Source organism: Nomia melanderi, chromosome 2 (assembly GCF_051020985.1).
Source record: "Nomia melanderi isolate GNS246 chromosome 2, iyNomMela1, whole genome shotgun sequence".
NCBI lineage: Eukaryota > Metazoa > Arthropoda > Insecta > Hymenoptera > Halictidae > Nomia > Nomia melanderi.
Window position 1 is genome coordinate 4,746,893 of NC_135000.1, and position 18,082 is coordinate 4,764,974.

Here is an 18,082-nt window from a genome sequence, read left to right on the forward strand (position 1 = left end):
TTCTAGAGCACCGTTGCGACGCTCCTTTATCGATCGGTTCATTTAAATTCCAACCTTACCACTGTACTTTAATCCCTATCGCATTTTTCTCCAAAATAACTATACGTCCACGCACAATTTACCATAATATCTTTATTCAATTCATCGACGTACTTCTCGATAAAACGTTTCGAATTCTACGTAACGTTCACGCGCGTTTAAAAAACCGTATAATAGGAATTTTCCAGATCTAGGGAAATCGTGGGGGGAAATCTATTTTCTGGTCGAATATTATAATTATTACAGCTCGAAACGATCGTTGACGTAACTTGGAAACGAACATATTTTCCCGCCACTACCCGTCCCTTTATTTCCGGCATTTTTCTCATTCAATCTTCAAATCTCATTTATCATAAGCATCAACTAACTAACATAGCACCGATGTTGATAAACAAAGGAAAAACATAGATTCCTAGTTCAAAAATGACATTTTTTTTTATTCGAAGGGTACAATCGATAAATGAAAGAACGTAGTTCCCTCCAGTTGGCGTCGCCACCGACAACGCTGCCATGTTCCCGGCGAGCCCGTCCAGATGGCAGCAGGTGATCGGTTTGCGCGCAGTAGTATGGCAGCTTCCGTTCCATCGAGTGTTTTCAAAGTGCAGGTGAGCGTTTCGTAGATCGCGTCGCGGCGAGGTTCGTTGGATCGTGTGTCGAGGAAGCGGCTTCGAACAGGGTTCCCTTGTGTCCCCACCCGAAGTGTCTGTGTGAGTGCGGGTGTGTGTCGCCGAACGACCGGCGTTTTACAATCTGAAATCAGCCCCCGGGTTGCTGCGCGTCTCATTCCCGTGAAAACACACACTGAAGGGGCGATATCTCGGTGAAACCGCCTGCTGCTGGGAATGTTGAAAGACTCGCTTCTCGTTCGAGCATCCTGCGAAGAGGTGGGTAAGTTTTAGCTGTCGTTTACCCATAGACGGCGCGTGCAGACCTACGTCGATCTAGATCTCGGCTGATCCGGACAAAGTTCCGTTTTTCCAAGATTACCGCGGCCTATTAGGCGAGATCATAATATCGGTGAATTCTGCGTTTTAATTCGCCGGTGCTATGAGTTTGTATTTAATTGTACGAGGGATTCTCGATGATTCCGATCGGAAAGGATTCGAGGAAGGTTTTTGATAAATGTGTGCTAGTCCGGCTACTGAGACGGAAGCGGCACAAGCCGAGCATCTGCATCGTGTGTCGTATGTGTCCACGAATGGCGGTGCGATTATCGATCCTCCAGAGTAGTCGGGCTGCGGGATCGTCTTCGTTTCGAGGTCACCGGGACTCGAGCCGCAACCCTCACTCTCGATCTCGATATCTTCGATCTCCCTATTTCTCTCGAAACTATGTAACCGTGCCCCCCTTTCTCCCCTAGATGACACCGGAAGTCGTTCTATGATCGCCGACTTCCTGCGCCGGTTGCTCGTGTCACTTTGTACGCGCGAGTGGTACGTGTCACGATTTACACGGCGATCTCGAAGGATCCGATATAACGGATATTGATTAAGGTTCTTGAGACGTTCGAGCACTTGAGATTTCTCAATATTCTTCTATGGTTCTGAAGTAAAGGAGTTGGGTGTATAGTTAGATTTGCTAGGTAAAACTAGGTTGCATGTGAATATTGAATACTGTCAGTTGTCAAGACACCTGTTATCGAACGTTTAACTTTTTATTTGAATTTTTTATGGGCCAGTGCATAGGGGTGATTTTCCCCTGCGATTCTCGTTGCTCGTTTATTTCATGTTCTCACCGTTAGATGACGTTTATATTCGTTAATTTGCGAAGTTCGTTCCGAGGGTGTCAAATGTGATTAGCTTGAAATTAAATGCTATATCGTGGCAAGCGAATGAACGTTCAGTGATGTGAAATTAATTTAGGGGATTATGAAATACGGGGAAGGGAAATGAAGGATAAGTTGAATGCAATCATTTGAATGAAATCGAACACGACGTGCGCGCCGCTGCTCAGTGGATAACGTCGTTGAAAATTATAAATAGGCTGGAGATCTCCGTGCATTTTTAGCTTATGACAGTAACCATTCTTCCCGCCTGGCGAACTGGGACAACCGTTGGATCGAAAACCGTGACGCACCCGGAAGTCATAGAAGACGAATGATACAAGACACGGGGGAGGCAGCGATTGAATTTTGCCGCATAAGTTATATAAGACAAGCGGATTCGCTCAAACTACGACCTAATTTTGTAGACACTAGGAATGCAGTATACGTAGCCACTTGGCATTACCTTGACCATGATGAGCCTAGCAATCCTTTCGCGTTGCCAGTTCATCCTGAAGTTCATTCTATTAAGCGGAAGGACATCTACAGAATGCTTCCTGTACAATGCAGGATAAAATGGTTCATGATAAAATGAATTTCATTTCTGTACATGTTTTACACATTCTCTGTATTAGATACTTCAAAATAGGAACACTAAACCTTCAGACATATATAATATTGAGTTGAGGAGTTATAGGAAACATGTGAATATGATTTTGGAATAATAATAAGTTATTATAACTATTTTATAAAAATATAAATGTAAAATAATCATTATTTAGTATTTAATTATTGTTTATTTTAATTATTATTTCTCCTACAAGCCTCTTTTTGAAAATAATAATAATTTGTACAATTTTCAAATTTTACACCTATGTATTACTTCATAGCAACAAATTTTTCTCCAATGTAAATAACCAAAAATCAAATTGAAGAAGTTAATACTTGGTATTTCCTCTGTGTTGCGTAATATCTAACAATATCTTCGATATTGTTTCATACAATTTCTTTTATTACTCTATTTTAACACTGTCCAGTTTTGATTAGCATTATTTTTAATTCAATTCTATCACATTCTCTAGTTCTCACGGTATGTATTATAACACCCTTATCATACAGAAAAATAAATTGACAATAGCGTATCCTTAACACTACTAATTACCGAGCCCTTAAATTGACTTTTGAGAATTTCTTTACAAAAACTACAAATGTGAATTTATTAAGGTTTGAATTGGTTTCAATTTCGGTTTAGGTATTATTTAATCAGCTTCTTTAGTAATTCCTCAAAAAGGTAGTCGTACCTTTTCAGTAATTGCAAAAGAAAACGTCAAGAAATGGGCCATTTTGACTCATTTGGTAGTTCTAGTGTTAACTACCCATTACATCCAGTCTAATACAAAAATTTATTTCCATCTCAGTTTCAGTTTCACTAATACAAGGTGCATCTAAATACACAAAGTATACAAACAATGCAGAAATCTATATTATTACACTATATTATTCTTCCAAGTAATTGCGATTTGAATTTTCTCCTCGTTATTTCGTTCGTTCAATCATTCTTTTTTTTCAGCTTGTCGAATCCACGGCTGGAGGTTGCAACGTTAACCGCTGGCGTAAACAATTTCCTGTCCCATTCCGCTGGTAATGGACCCTAATGTTGTCCCATTATCCAATGCGACCGGCGCTGAATTGAAACGAATTGACCCGACTCTCGAACCCTGAAGACACCCACTGCCGGTTCCTTGCTACGCCCGCAACCACCTCCCGAGGATAATTCATTTCAATTAACACAGCGGCTAGCGTTGTAACTCGCGATCGAACTCTGTTTATTGATTACGATTGCTGCACTAATATTCTAACTGAATTAGCAGCCCAGGCAGAAATTAACCCTCAATTGCTATGGGCGTCCAATCTTATGCCATTACACTGTAGAAAATCTTAGGAACAACTAACGCTTATCGCGGTTGTTTATTCATGTTGGTAATTGAATCTTAGACTGTAATTGAAAGTAACAGGAGAATCAGTTTATTGATCACTATTGCGCAACTTCTAATCGAAGTAGTAGCTTCAAGAGAAATTAAATCGTAATTACTATAGTCGGTAAAAGTTATACTATTACTATGGTAAATTTCATGAACAGCTAATGTTCATTGCAGTTATTTATTTATTTCTGTAATTGGACACCGGGCTCTGATTAAGGGGTACGTAATATAGAGGGAGCAGAATTTATAGAGGAAACGAAACGAGAGCGAAAGAAAATTTTAAGTGATTTCACAAACGTTATATAGTACTATTTATATAATATGAAATTTTCGGAAACCATATTTTCTGTTAACCGTTCTGTGTTCTTCGGGTTTTTTTGATCCAACCATCTTTTCATTTTTATAATTTTTTCTCAGTTCTTTTTTAAATTTGTTACTAGATTCTTTTTATTTTAAAAAAATAATGTTTCAGTGTATTATGTTGTGGTATATATAAATTGAGGAATACAGTAGAGTTAATTAATTACATCATTTCTATTGTTAATGATAACGTAATCTCGATGTTCTGATAATGCGTGTTTCTACTGTTACTTTATAAAAATGTTATAAAAAATCCTTTACTCGAATTGCCAGGAACATTCACACATACACAATAGTTAAGGGTTAAATCTCGGTGATTAAGGATATAAGTTGTAGATTAGCGGCGTGGGGGGGGCGCAAAATTTTCCACGACAAATATTTTGGCGTTACGGCGCGTATCTGTTGTCCGGGCATACGTAAACAATTTTTAATCGCCGGGACAACACACGTACGAGCAAACAGATTTGTTTGTCGATGTGTAGCAGCGCTGTCTTTTTGTTTGTTTCTGACGCTCATTACGTGTTCTATCGTGTTCACCATTGAAATTTAGAATCTTATGATTTTGAAATATTCTAAAAGATTTATTTTAAGCCGTGAATCGCTCGATTTCGCAATATTGGCTGATTATTTTTAATCATCGCGGTCAAGACAAGCGGATCTGCAATTTGAAATGGCGTACAAATTTATGGCATGATCGATGAGATATCGTTGAAACACTTTATCTACCAGAGGCCTATTAATTTATGCTCTGGAATGTTTTTGGTTTTTATTTATCCTTTTACTTACTGTTTAATATTAGTATCTTATTGTTTTCAATTTTTTCAACGCGATAGTGACATTCTGTTTAGGTTTGAAATGAAGGTATAATATTATTTTTGTTACATTGAGTTTGGAACGTTCGATACTATAAAATTAATGCGTTAATTTGACCATTTATTTAAACAAATTTGAGAAGCACTTTAGCAGCAGTTTTAAGTAATTTGTCTTGGTATAGACTCATAAAGGTTTAATATTTTGAATTCTGATTTTTTTAGATATATCTGCTATCAACTGGGATTTCTGTTATTTAATGCTCTACATAAATATGTGAAAAATATTGTCTTAATTACAGTTTTATTTTTCTTAACATCAACAGCTAATGGATACAATTTTGAAATATGTATCGAGATGCAAAACAAGTTGGCAATCACGAGTTTTGCAATAATAGAGCGTTCGTTTCCTAACAAACACGAGTGTAATACTACAAATTTTCTACTGTCGGTTTCACGAATAAAACGCGGAGGAAATTATATCATACGATCTTCGGCACAAAAAACTGGAGGCAAAAACTTGCGTAGAAATTTAAAAAATTAAAAAGCGGAAACGCATTAAGACCCGTTTGAATTTCTCTTTAATTCATCGTGCAGTAATGAGGGTGACATTTCCAATACTCGTAACCCAAAGGGAAAATGAATATCCTTGAAATACCCGTTAGAATATTTTATTTATTTTACAGTATAAATATTTCATATTTATCACTGTCGGCGTTTGTCAGTATTTATATGCAGTGATATCAATAGAATCTTTAAGCATCAAAATATCAAATCGTATTTAATTATACATCCATTTAATGAATTTTGAAAATTAACTTTATCGAAAATAAAGTCTTGGACTAGACAATTCGTATGTATCTTGTTTTCAACTTGCTCAGACCTATTTAATAATATTAAAAATATATGTGTGGTTAGTACAACTATAAATATTTATTAATTCCAATTTTTTATTTTTTTTTTCAGACCAAGTAGTGAATATCTGTAAATTTAAATGAATAATTAATATTTTGACTTGCAACAAAAACCAACAAAATAGATAATGAACGATCGAAGAAAAGAAGTTCAATTTCACATGAAATATTTCATTTATTTATTCGCATACAGTATATCTGTATCATTTCTTTTCCGCTGTGTATAGAAAGTGAATCACATAAACCGTTGCAATCTATTTTCTCCGAAATCACAGCGGCTATCGATTTGTTTTCTATTTAAATGGGACACCGATACTGATTATTCAGAGTACAAAAGATATCTCTCATATAAATCGACACACAGTTCGCAATGAAGGTATTTGAACGTAGTCTGGTATTCATAATTAAATGTAATAAACGTTCTGTTTGCGTGTTACTACTTTACATACATATACTTAGTGGCTGTACATATATTATCATAAATTAAGACATCACTTATTTTTGTACATTATTATTAATTATTAATAACACTTGTTACAAGAATTAATATTAAAAATTGCGAGATATCGATAAAATAGAACATGGAATGTTACAAAATTTAGGGAACTTATTTATAGACAACTTAAACACCATTGTCAAAACGAGCATCCTTAAATTCTTCTGCAATTATTGAAAAGGCGACAGATGCTTCTCGGAGAAATGAATAAAGAAATTGATATAGTAATACGCAAACAATTACAAATCTCTTCAAATCTCAATTTAAAATTTTAAAAAATTTTACAAAGACTGCTCAGTAGTTCTAACATCAAACACTGGCAACCCAAACTCTATTAATGAATCTCCAAATATTCCATTACAACAAAGAAATTAATTTATTTCGACCACTCGCAAAATAAACCGCTCATTTATCTTCTACAATATTATTCCGTCACTTCCATTGTTTCTGTGAATTCCACAAATATGAAAAATCGTCGGTCAAATGATTCAATCGATATCTGCAATGTCGTCGAAGAAAACATCTTGCGACACTACAGAGCTCGGCCTGTCCAATCGTCGCGATAAGAATCGGGCGCAGATGAGTCTGTTTGCCGTACGGTTCGTCGTTCTTAGAAGAAAAGTCGGTGTTGCCCGAGTCACGGGACACATTCCCGTAAACATCGATGTAATGCCGCGGTATCGGTGTTTGCGCGCGTTGTTCCGATAATTCGACGCCCCGGGACACTGTAAATCGCTGAACGTTCCCCTCGATAATTGCCGCGGCGCACAGTGCGGCTGCCTACGGACAAAACCCAAAAAATCGACTACTCACATAACGAAAATTGAAGCTTACCAATTTGTTGCTAAGTAGCCCTATACACAATGATTTTTATTTCAAAAAATAATGAACTGTTTAGCACGCTGAAAAATTGCCAATTTATAGGTTTACCTTGTATTCAATGTTAAATGTATTTATACAGATTTTTAACAATGAAATATATTCTTCGGAGCATGTAGATCTAATTTCACACAATTTTATGCAAATTATTGGTAAATGTCTAGATGAGTTCCATCCTCACTGATTTTAATCACCTTGAAATATGTTTCCAAGGGCGTCATTATACACAACTTTTTCGTATACATATAATAGTCGGTCTCTTTTATTTTTCAAGGTATTTGCATAGATATATCTGGAGGAATCACAAGAAATCCTGTAGAAAAACGACAAATTTTTGTAAGTCTCACATATTGTGAAGACCATTGTTACACGAACAGTTTATTTTGAAGATTTATAGATTATGCAGAGTTGTAACTATTATAACGGTTAACTTGACTTCTTTGAAAAATGGACCTAAGTCACTTCCAAAGTAAACGGCTCATATATGCCTAGTAATGAAGTTTTAAAAATTCTTTCAAAATTCAAAATTAGTCTTGCAAGGTTTTCTTCCTGGAGGCGCTCTCCTAGAGACACTTCGCCAACAATAATCGCCGCGGCGAGTCAACGTGACATCGCGAAAAGTTCTCGGCCTCGGATCAATTATCGATCCCGCGACTGTGGAAACGGCAAAGAAAACACGGCAAGGTCGTGCCGAGCGCAGCAACCGCATTGCTGCAGTCGCTCTCGTGGCTGCGCGAGTCGAAGTTTTCTTTAGGCCTTTGACTGCGAAACACGGAGTTAGCTGGAATTATGTGAACCTCTTTAGACCCGGGACGCGTTATAATGTATTTACACTGTTCTGACGAAATATTACAACTGTGACGGACAACCATGTATACAACTCTTCGTCCTGAAACATTTCAACTTTGGCACTTGCAACCTTTCCTACTAATACAAGTTTTCCTATTTTAACAATTCGTATTTGTGATCGAACTTATGTATCTTACTAAGCCCTTAATTTAAAACTGGAATTAAATGTTTCTTTTTCTTTCAATAACTCATTGTACAGATTGACCTTGCAGATCCCCAATATGATGTAATTAATGATATTAATTAAAATATTATTAACACTAAAACTACCAGACAGATCATTACCCAGTCCTGATTTCTTCATTCTGCAATCGTTAAAAACATAGACGTTTGTGAGAAATTATTAAACAAATTGATTTAGCAATACGCAAACTGAATTAAACTCTTGAAGTTTCTACAGAGGAATTTCAAAAAGTCAATTTAACTGCGCGGTAGGTTTAGTGTTAAATGAATTAAGCAATTTATTGTTAGTGTATTATATTATTACTTATTTAAGGAAACAGTTTCGACAAACAAATTCGAAAATGTGTCTATTGGTTACTACTGGGCGAAGGATTAAACAGTTAGGCGAGCATGAATGCTCCCTCGACCCGTCATTGTTACGCGATCACCACGTGTCTCGTCTTGCGTCTTGACTCTCGTCTTCGGAACGCGAGCGAATCGCGCGAAGCCTGCTCGAAAGATAATCGTCGATCGATAGCGTCGTCGGATTCTATCAGATAATTACATAATGATGTTAGTCGGCGAACGTCGCGAATCACGGTTAAGATAACGCGTTATCGTGTCGCGCGATCGCGGAATGATAGTTTCAAGTGCCTCTCCTAAATTCGAAAATTATGGTACACTAGCAAATAATTTGCGACGTCTTTGGCGATAGAAACCTGCAAAAGTGTTCAGATTTATATTTTAAGTGTATATGTGTCACGGTTTATGTAATCAATCGAAGTCAACCTAAACTGCTAGAGTAGTAATTATTAAATCTAGAATCTGTTAAATTGACGGGTTCTTTTTAGAAACGTTATGATTCACCTTAGATAATTCAATGTTAAATATTATTTTACGATTATTTGCGCCTTGCACTGGGATTTCTTTCACAATTGTGCTCGAAAGAATTATTTGATTGTCTATAGTTCATAGAAAAAGAGAAAAAGTCCTCTTTTTAAATAATTCTCAATATTTTCTAGATTTTTATGTTCTTTAAATGTTGAATGTTTCTAGTGAAGTACTTTTGGAGTGCAAAGGGTTAATAAACATTTGTAGCTCATTAAGATTTTTACTGTCTACGAATCTGTTGAAATATATCGAATTGACTTCTACATTAAATAGCCTCTGAACGCGTGGCAGTTGGCGATACGATTGTAGAAGGATTCAGTATCCAATCGATAATTCGCAGGCAACGAGTGGAATACAAATACATTCACGTCGTTGTTTAAGCCCGACGCATATGAATTATGAATAGGTACAGTGACACAGAAATTTGTTCACAATAGGATGTCACATTCAATTCTCCTATGTATCCAATAGCGATAAAAATCAATTCAGTTGCAGATACAAAACTGTACTATTTCTGAAATTTAATTATATCCTATTCAAAATTCGTATAACTGATAAATAAATGGATTTTACATTTATTATCACTTTTATAATGTATTTGTTAATTTCACACAACATACACTTTTTTATAGCCACAAAAAATAATTTGGGTTCTCTCTAATTACAGATTAAGATAAACGAAACCTTTTTTTATCTAATTCTAATATATCATATTTAAAAATATATAATATATATAAATTACATATTTAATTAATTCAACAAAATATTTATATTTATATATTGAATTAATTAAAAAAGTATTTATACTTAATTAATTTAATAAAACATTTATATTTATATGTTCAATTAATTTTCGAAAATACTTATGCTTATTTAATTATAGTTGAAAATATAGGAAGTGCAAGAAAATCGCATTACTCATAGGATGACCCAATGCTCCGAAGAATTTTATTTTCCCATAGAAATCCGAAGTTCAGTCGTCGATCATTAAATTTAATTGGCAAATAAACGATCGCAAGTACAAGTGGAAGGTACCGAGCATGTACTTATGTTCGTGAGTCAACGCGTATCGATTGTGCGCCTATAATAATGTAGGGTACGATAAAACGCGACGAATTTATGCCGGGATCAGTATAAATACTTGCTCGCGCAAGATACAAGCTGGCGTATTATTACGTTTACGTTGGATACGTGCCTAAAGGCGCCACTTCATCGTCGAGCTTCTGCTCAGTTCTCGGCTGGCAGATTTTCTGCTCCAATTTCGCTCCCATCGCCGCCTAACAGGCAACGGTCTCTCGTTTGGTGACTGCTGGACGCATTGTCCTCTACCCTTTTTTTCCATCCGTGCGGCTTTATCAAAAAAATCTGCAGCGCTGTTTGAAGAATTGCGCCAGCTTGCAAAATTCATTCATTTATTTTTGTTAGGACAGTGTGCACGGATCGATACGTATCAACGTATTTATATAGCATGTTGTATTTTGATTGTTATCCAGGAAATGATTTTATATTTTATGTCTTACGGTATGTTTAAATTGGATTCTGAGTCAATAAGAGTGTAATTTATTAAACCCGACAAGTTTATTATTTATTTATTTATTTAGTACGCAAAATTTATTTATTTTGAGTTTTTTTCGTGGGAAAATGAATTTGAAATAGTATAGAATTCATTTATTTTGAAATTTTTCTGTTATCAAAAAATTAGTTTAAAAAAATTCGGAATATGCAGATATTAAACTATATGAAACAGTGTAAAACTTAGTTATTTTGGAGAACAGTGCAGAATTCATTTATTTTGCAATTCCTTAGTTTACAAATGGATGAATTTAAAAGAACATCTGGGGTATGCGGAAAGAAAGTATGTAAAATTGTACAAAATTCATTCATTTTGAAATTTCTTTTTTATAAAAGAGTGAATTTAAAAGAAAATTTGGGATTCAGTTTATACTATACAATTTTTAAGGGACACGTGCATACAATTTTTTCTCTTTTTTTCTAAAGACTGGAATGCTTTTAATGCAGCACCAATTTGAACCGCAGTACTTTGTATTTTCGTGAAGTTTTCAAAACCTTTTTGCTACAGATATATTTAAAATGGACTTTTCCATGAAACGTGAAACTTTTTATTCAAAAGTTTATAGTTACTACAAAAATCACTTTTAAAAATAATATATTCCATTTAATATTCAGTGTTATCTTATAATATTTTATTTTACTGTGAACGTGAGGATTTGTCCTCCATTATTCAATACGATCATCGCGTTTTTTTAAATCTAACTAATCGCTGAAATTGAATTTAAAATTCATTTCCTCTTAATAGATAATCGCTGTTTTTACTGCACCGATGACTGCTTAAACAATAAACAGCCTTCGGGGCATCAAGACGCACGTCATTATTATTATGCTTGAATAACGAGTAGTATGAATGTAAATTAGTGAAATCGTTAACGAGTATAATTATTATTATCGCTCGTTAATATATACACGTGGACATAGTCCATTACTCTTGTACCCGACAAATCTTTAAATTCATTTCTTCCTTTCTTTTTTTTAATATTTTTTTATAAATCTGAAGCCGATAACGTTATCAAAAAGAACACACCTTACTGATTTCGTTATTTTTGGTACATGTTATCAAGATCAACATTGAAAGCAATTTCACATATAACCGCAGTTCGACTTTAATTATCGAAATATTCATAAAAATATTCTTTAAGTTCCCTAGTTTGATTTTAGGTTTAAATTTTTGTTTAAATATAAAAATAACTACATTTTATATTAAACTTTATATTGTACTATTATTAATAGAAATTGGAAAAATTTCAGCCATTATATAAAAAAATATTAACGCATTGAAGTTTTGTTAATTATATACCTACAGTTTGTATTGAATCAAGTGGCAATTGAAGTGCAAACGATTAAAGAGCAAACTTTTTCTTTTCAATATTTCATATATCAATGCATTATACAGAGCTTAACATTAAACATTAAATTTTAAAATTTCATACGTATTAAATCAAGTGGAAATTGATGTGCAAAGGGTTGTAAAAATGGCCGGTGCGCTATTGAATGTGGTTGCAGAATCGGAAACTGATTGTCCAATCGATTGCACCGTTCGTCCGGTTGGTAGATCTAAAATTTTCTTTCATTTTCCGTTGACCGCTGCGGAAACATGATCATTTTTGCCGGAATAACAAGACATTTCGGATCGGTTCGCAGCGTTCCCTTCGCATTGACCCAATTCCGGCGGCGAGGCCTGGATCCACGGGTATTATTATCTCAGCGGCGCCATTATACTCCGGCAAACATCATCCAGTTCAGCGACCAAGTTCTCCGTTCACTGTCAAACATTCTCATCGAAAAATACTTGTTTATTTAGTCCTGAAGAAACTTACTCTGTTTGTACTACGTTGTTGGGCCGCGAGACCAACGTGCACTTTAACCAGTTAGTTGTGTTTGACGAGTATCCTCGTTGTAACACGAAATCTTGCCGTTTCTTCGTGACGAGTATACTCGTCAAAAACAGCTAACTGGTTAAGCGAGAGACAGGTTGTACGTGACTCTGTGCACGAGGTCTGTAATCGCGAAACAAAGTATGCGTGCTCTCTTTCATCGTCGTTTAGACGCGTTTGCCGCGGCCACTTCGATGTTGGACGGTAGCTACGACCTAGGCGCAGTTAAATCTGGGTTAACCGCGAGATTTTCTAACGGCGGATGCGTTCGATTCAGCCGTGGAATCAGGTCGAATGCGTCAGGAATTCATCGTAGAACCGATTCTACCGCAGCATCTCGCGTTTCTCTGCCAGATTGACGCTTCTGGGAACCGGTGTACGGTAGTAGGGTACAGAGGGGCTAAACATCCGGCGGTTAAGAAGTGAACTCTTAATCTTTTATATTTCAAATAGATTTCATCAGGACTGAGTTCGGTACCATGAAATAATAAAAAGTCTTTTGATCATGTTAACCAGTTAACTGTGGAAGTTAGTTGAAAAAACCTCTGGTTCTGCGCGCAATAAAATCGAAAAATGGAGCGTGTACTCGTCGAACGTAGGACGAATGCACGTAGAGTATATTTTAATGAAAGATCAAAGGGAAACAAAGAAGAATTATATGTTTATGTTAAAAAATAAAGAATTCATCGCTGAAAGAATTGGTATCATGTCAAGCTTTACGATGACGTATATACTCGTCAGACACAGTTAACTGGTTAAAATTGCAGTAATAATAAAAGTGACTTCAAGTATGTGTATACTATTTTGTGGATTTTGCACATTCAGGTTGAAGTTGTGCTTGTAATAATAAATTGTAGTATTTGATTTTGCATTTAATCCTTTCGCTATAATGGACGAGATATCTTGGTTCCGCGATTGCGAAGAAACGATGCTACGAACGAGATATATCCTTATCTTTATTATTGATATGAAGTCTTTTATTTGAAAACCTGACACGAGTAATCGATTTTTAACATATGTTATCGTTGGTGGAAGATGCTTAATGATGATAAATATTAAATACTCATTGGCACTACATTTGAGAAGGTAAGGTTAAAGTTACTGCAACTGAAATTTTCTTCATTGCATATTTACCGTTTTTCCTGCTCGGTTAAATTCTACTTCTGGGACCCGAAATTGTAGAATTTAAGCGAGCATTACTATATCTCGTCTGTTATAATTGTAGAAAGAAGACATCAAGAATATATCATTTTTACCAGTCTGGTAGTTTTAGTGTTAAATTATTCATTCACAGCTTTCGATTTTAGATCCAGGGGTTAACTCTTCGGCATGTACAAAACCTTCAACAAACGAAGCTAAATTACACATCGATTGCTTAATACTAGAACTACCGAACGTAAAGTCGACATTTCCAAACTTGTCTATAGGAACTCTAAGAATACAACCACTGAGATTTCAATTGACTCATTCAGTTTGAGCATTATTAAATCAATTTCTTTAATAATTCCACAGAGAAGCATCTGCTATCTTTTTAATAATCGGGAAAGAAGAATGTACGAACGGGTGAATTTGACCCATCTGGTGGTTCTAGTGTTAATTAATAAAAGAGAAAACTACGTGCTGATTTGAACATTTAACAATTGTTTTCGAAACTGGCGTCGCCAATATGGCGACATGTTCCTTTGCTCTGCGTAGTGTTATTCTATGATCGAGAAGTATTATATTTATTATTCTTTACAGAATCTTTATTCAACAAAGCACATTAACTTCAACAAATGTTTAATATCCATATATTTATTATAAACCACCTATCGAAAAATAACTTTGAGAATATACATACTTGCTTCGATCAGTTGCTGCTGTCACCGGTAAAATGCCGATCGTACAGAGTCAAATCATTTGTTTGCGACTTAGCCTTCCAAATATGAGCATCTCGTCTCGCCGAAATGCCGACATTTGTCCGCAAAGGGTTAATTCAGTCCCCAGTCCACTTTCCTCCCCTCCATCTCGCTCCAGCAAAGCTCGACACGCAGGAATTCTGTTATTGTCGATCCGCCGCGTCCTTCTCGGACTTCCTGTAACAGTCCTCGCTGTTCGGGTTATATACCACCTCCCTTCGGTGCGTGAACTTGCACCAGTTGCGCCGCGTACCTCATCGTGAACCGAGTTGCAGCCGCCAGTTAGGCCTGGCTCGTCCGCGCGCTCGTTTCTCCCCGTGTCTGGACATGGTCCGCGTTTCCTCGGTCCAATCTCTCGCCGATCCGTGATCATCATCATCCCGTGTTGTCGACCGTCGTCGGTGATCATGCTGCCAAGATTCTAATCGTGCGATTCTCGCGACCAGTGTGGCCTGTGGACATTTTTCGAAAAGTGTGTGTTTCCTCTTTGCGGTGTGTTGCTTCGGACAGCCGCGGCGGGTGGATGCGAGATAGAGGATGCCTGGTAACGTGGACTACGAGGAGGTCAGACGGATTCTTGAAATTCTCTCTTGTACAGGGTGTCGTGGAAGTCTGTTGCGACACTTTGATCGTTTACGAAGCGTTTTTTGACCGTTAACCACTTGCGCTGGCAACGAATTGAGAAACTCGACAGGATCGAAGAAGTTTGTCTTCACATATTATGTACAGATATGTACACAAATGTCGTTTACCAATAATTTTGTACGAAGTAGTAGATTTCAGAACAATCTGGAATATGTAATCCAATAAGACTATTGACGTGTACAACATGTCGGTAATTTTCGGGCAGAATAATCAGGACGTGCGTAACACGTCTTTCCATCGCAAGTGGTTAATGGTTGAGGATTTTCTGGTAATCCTTTGCACTCGTCGTCATGCTGGAGATGACAAATTTGTTATAGGATGATGGAAATTGTTTGGAAAAGTACTACAGTTTAGAAGATTGTAAAAATTACATCTTATTATAATAATAAATGAAATAAATATGAAACGTTGAATTTTACTGCTGTAAATTACTTTGATGCATTTTCATGAAAATGAATGCAAGTTTATCGATAATATTGAAAGGAAATGAAGTGCAAAGGGTTAACTCTTTGCTGACGACACTGTTTTAATCCTTTGCCTTATGGTGTCTTTCTCAATTGCGGTCAACAGAGATATTTTGTTGTTTATAATTCATTAGGAAAATAGAAAAATTTGACACTTATTCTGTGTCTACGTTTACTCGCACTTGAAAGAATCAAGTGATATTTATATTTGTTGAATTCTATTTGAAATCTTTGCTGCTAGTCTGACACGATGTGAGGCAAAGGGTTAACACGTTGGCTACCGAAAAGCCATTAATAAACCATATAGTACCATAGGACCGGTGAGTTCCATGGTACAAAATGAATATTTATTTAGACTGTACCATGGAACACTATTCATTTCTGTAATTTAAACTTCTATAATTAAAGATTACTGGAATACAAAATTTTAAATAATTAGAAATTACTGAAATAAAAAATATTAAATCGTTAGGAATTATTGAAATTGTTCTGGGAGGGTTGACTATGAAACTGAAGTCCCAGAGATGTTTCTTAAATTATATTACCATGTTTGGTACAAGTAAAATGTTGGAGGTACCCTGTGAACATTTTAAATCAACTCGACTTATTTTCTTCTAAAATATTAAAATTCTGTCGTGTAAGCGACAAATTTGAAACGCGTTGGAATTCGCATCTCGAGTTAAGGGTTAGCCGCAGTGAAATGTTAACCGAGACTGTGAGGCCGAGTTCTAACGGAAGAGACACGGAATTGTTGCACCGGAATGCTCTTAGTCGTGGGTTACTTAGGACCCGAATGCATTTGATACTCGCTCGTTGCAGAGTGCGAGATGTTTCGACGATCGTGTTCAACCCTCTGCACTCGTATGTTATGCTGAAGAGAACAATGCAAATTTGTTATAGAACGTTGGAAATTGTTTGAAAAAGTACTACACTTTAGAAGATTATAAAAATTTAATCTTGTTATAATAATAATAAATAATATAAGTATAAAACGTTGAATTCTACCGCTGTAAGTTACTGTAATTCATTTCTCTAGAAAGAAATACAAGTTTCCATCGAACATTGAAAATAAATCGAGTGCTCTGGGTTAAACGAAGAAGAATTTGTACTGGGAATTTGCTGGGAATTAAATTATACATCAGCAGTGATAGGTGTTTAACAATCGAACATACAAAATATCGTTACATTAAAATCTTGATAAATGCAGATTTCGATTGCCAACATAAAGTTTAACTCTTAACTGTCGAATTGTCTCAATAGACAGTGTTTTATTTTTATTTATATCATTTTATTTATATTTTTAGTTTTTAAATAACTTTACGTATGTACAAACACCATTAAAAATTCATTGATCGTAAAACGAGAATGTTAAAGTCTATTCACTGATGTGGTAGTGCTGGTGTTAAATCTGTAATGGCTGCCGAAATTGTAGCTGCTATCTTGCGCCAAAACGAGGAGCCGGTGAAATGACTTAAACATTGAGGTCACGGTGCCATTAGAAGCAAGTACGTTGACTCAAACTAAAACAGTTCGGAAACAGTATTTTAATTTAACATATATTATGCAGACTGTTCATAAATTACCTAACGTTTTTTTCATTTTCTCATCAATATTATTGAAGAAAACAACATGTTTCATTTTGTGATTCATATAATTCGTTAATTAGAAGTGTATTAAGTAGATTAAATATATTATTTATATTATATTATTTTGCACTGCTAATTATTACGCTAATTTATTCTCAATTACGAAATATATATATTTTGTTCATGTACAAAACTCGTCATCTTACATAAAGGGTTAATAATATCTAAGCAAGTATAAAGAGAAACGAAGTTTTCTTGACGAACGACATAAATTTCTGGTATTATTAATGTTCTTCGAGCTTTGTGAAAGCTTGTATTTCATGAAAGTATCAAGATAAGTGCATTATTACGCAATAATCGTGAAGGTCACGCGGGAATCAGAGGCGAAAGAAAGATTTCGAGCATTTCTTATCATTCACTGATATTCTTCATTACCATGTTTACATAAGGTGTTTGGACTGAATGATGTAACATTATTGTTAGAATTACAATATTTTTATCTTTATTCTTCGTACAACGAAAACAATTATGCAGCAATTCACTTAATAACCCGAAGGCCTCGGGTTATTAAGTGAATTGCTGCATAATTGATTAGCATCTAAAAACTTCAAAATAATATAAAACGTAAATTCCTGTATCGTTCGACGTAGCAAACTTCTATTTTTAATTCTCAAAGAAACCATTCTCGAAGAAAATGCTATTCCATTTTATATTTGTACAATCATTATCACTCTGCAAAACGTTACGTTCAAAATACTTATGAAAATCTTTAAAAAATTATAAAATAGAAATTTGCATCTAATAACTGTATCTACATAATGTTTGTTTAATTTTCAAGGAAACCACAAGGAAAATATAATTTCATTTGATATTTATACAATCACTCTGTGGTTTCCT

The 18,082-nt window shown here is 35.4% G+C and overlaps 1 protein-coding gene across 4 annotated transcripts in view; it reads left to right on the forward strand.

Moving 5' to 3' along the window:
• The first annotated feature begins 588 nt into the window (after nucleotides 1–588).
• Nucleotides 589–18,082, forward strand: part of aralar1 (calcium-binding mitochondrial carrier protein Aralar1) — a 43,219-nt gene continuing 25,725 nt past the window's right edge. The window contains exon 1 of one of the 4 annotated variants that reach the window (XM_076365209.1): nucleotides 589–927. Coding sequence is in view for 3 of the 4 variants with exons in the window: in XM_031974064.2 (XP_031829924.1) it covers nucleotides 882–923 (42 nt within the window). In the remaining variant the exon portion in view is untranslated. Of the gene's footprint in view, nucleotides 928–14,700; nucleotides 15,055–18,082 lie in introns of those variants that run through there. The other 3 variants (XM_031974064.2, XM_031974066.2, XM_031974065.2) reach the window with 3 other exon arrangements.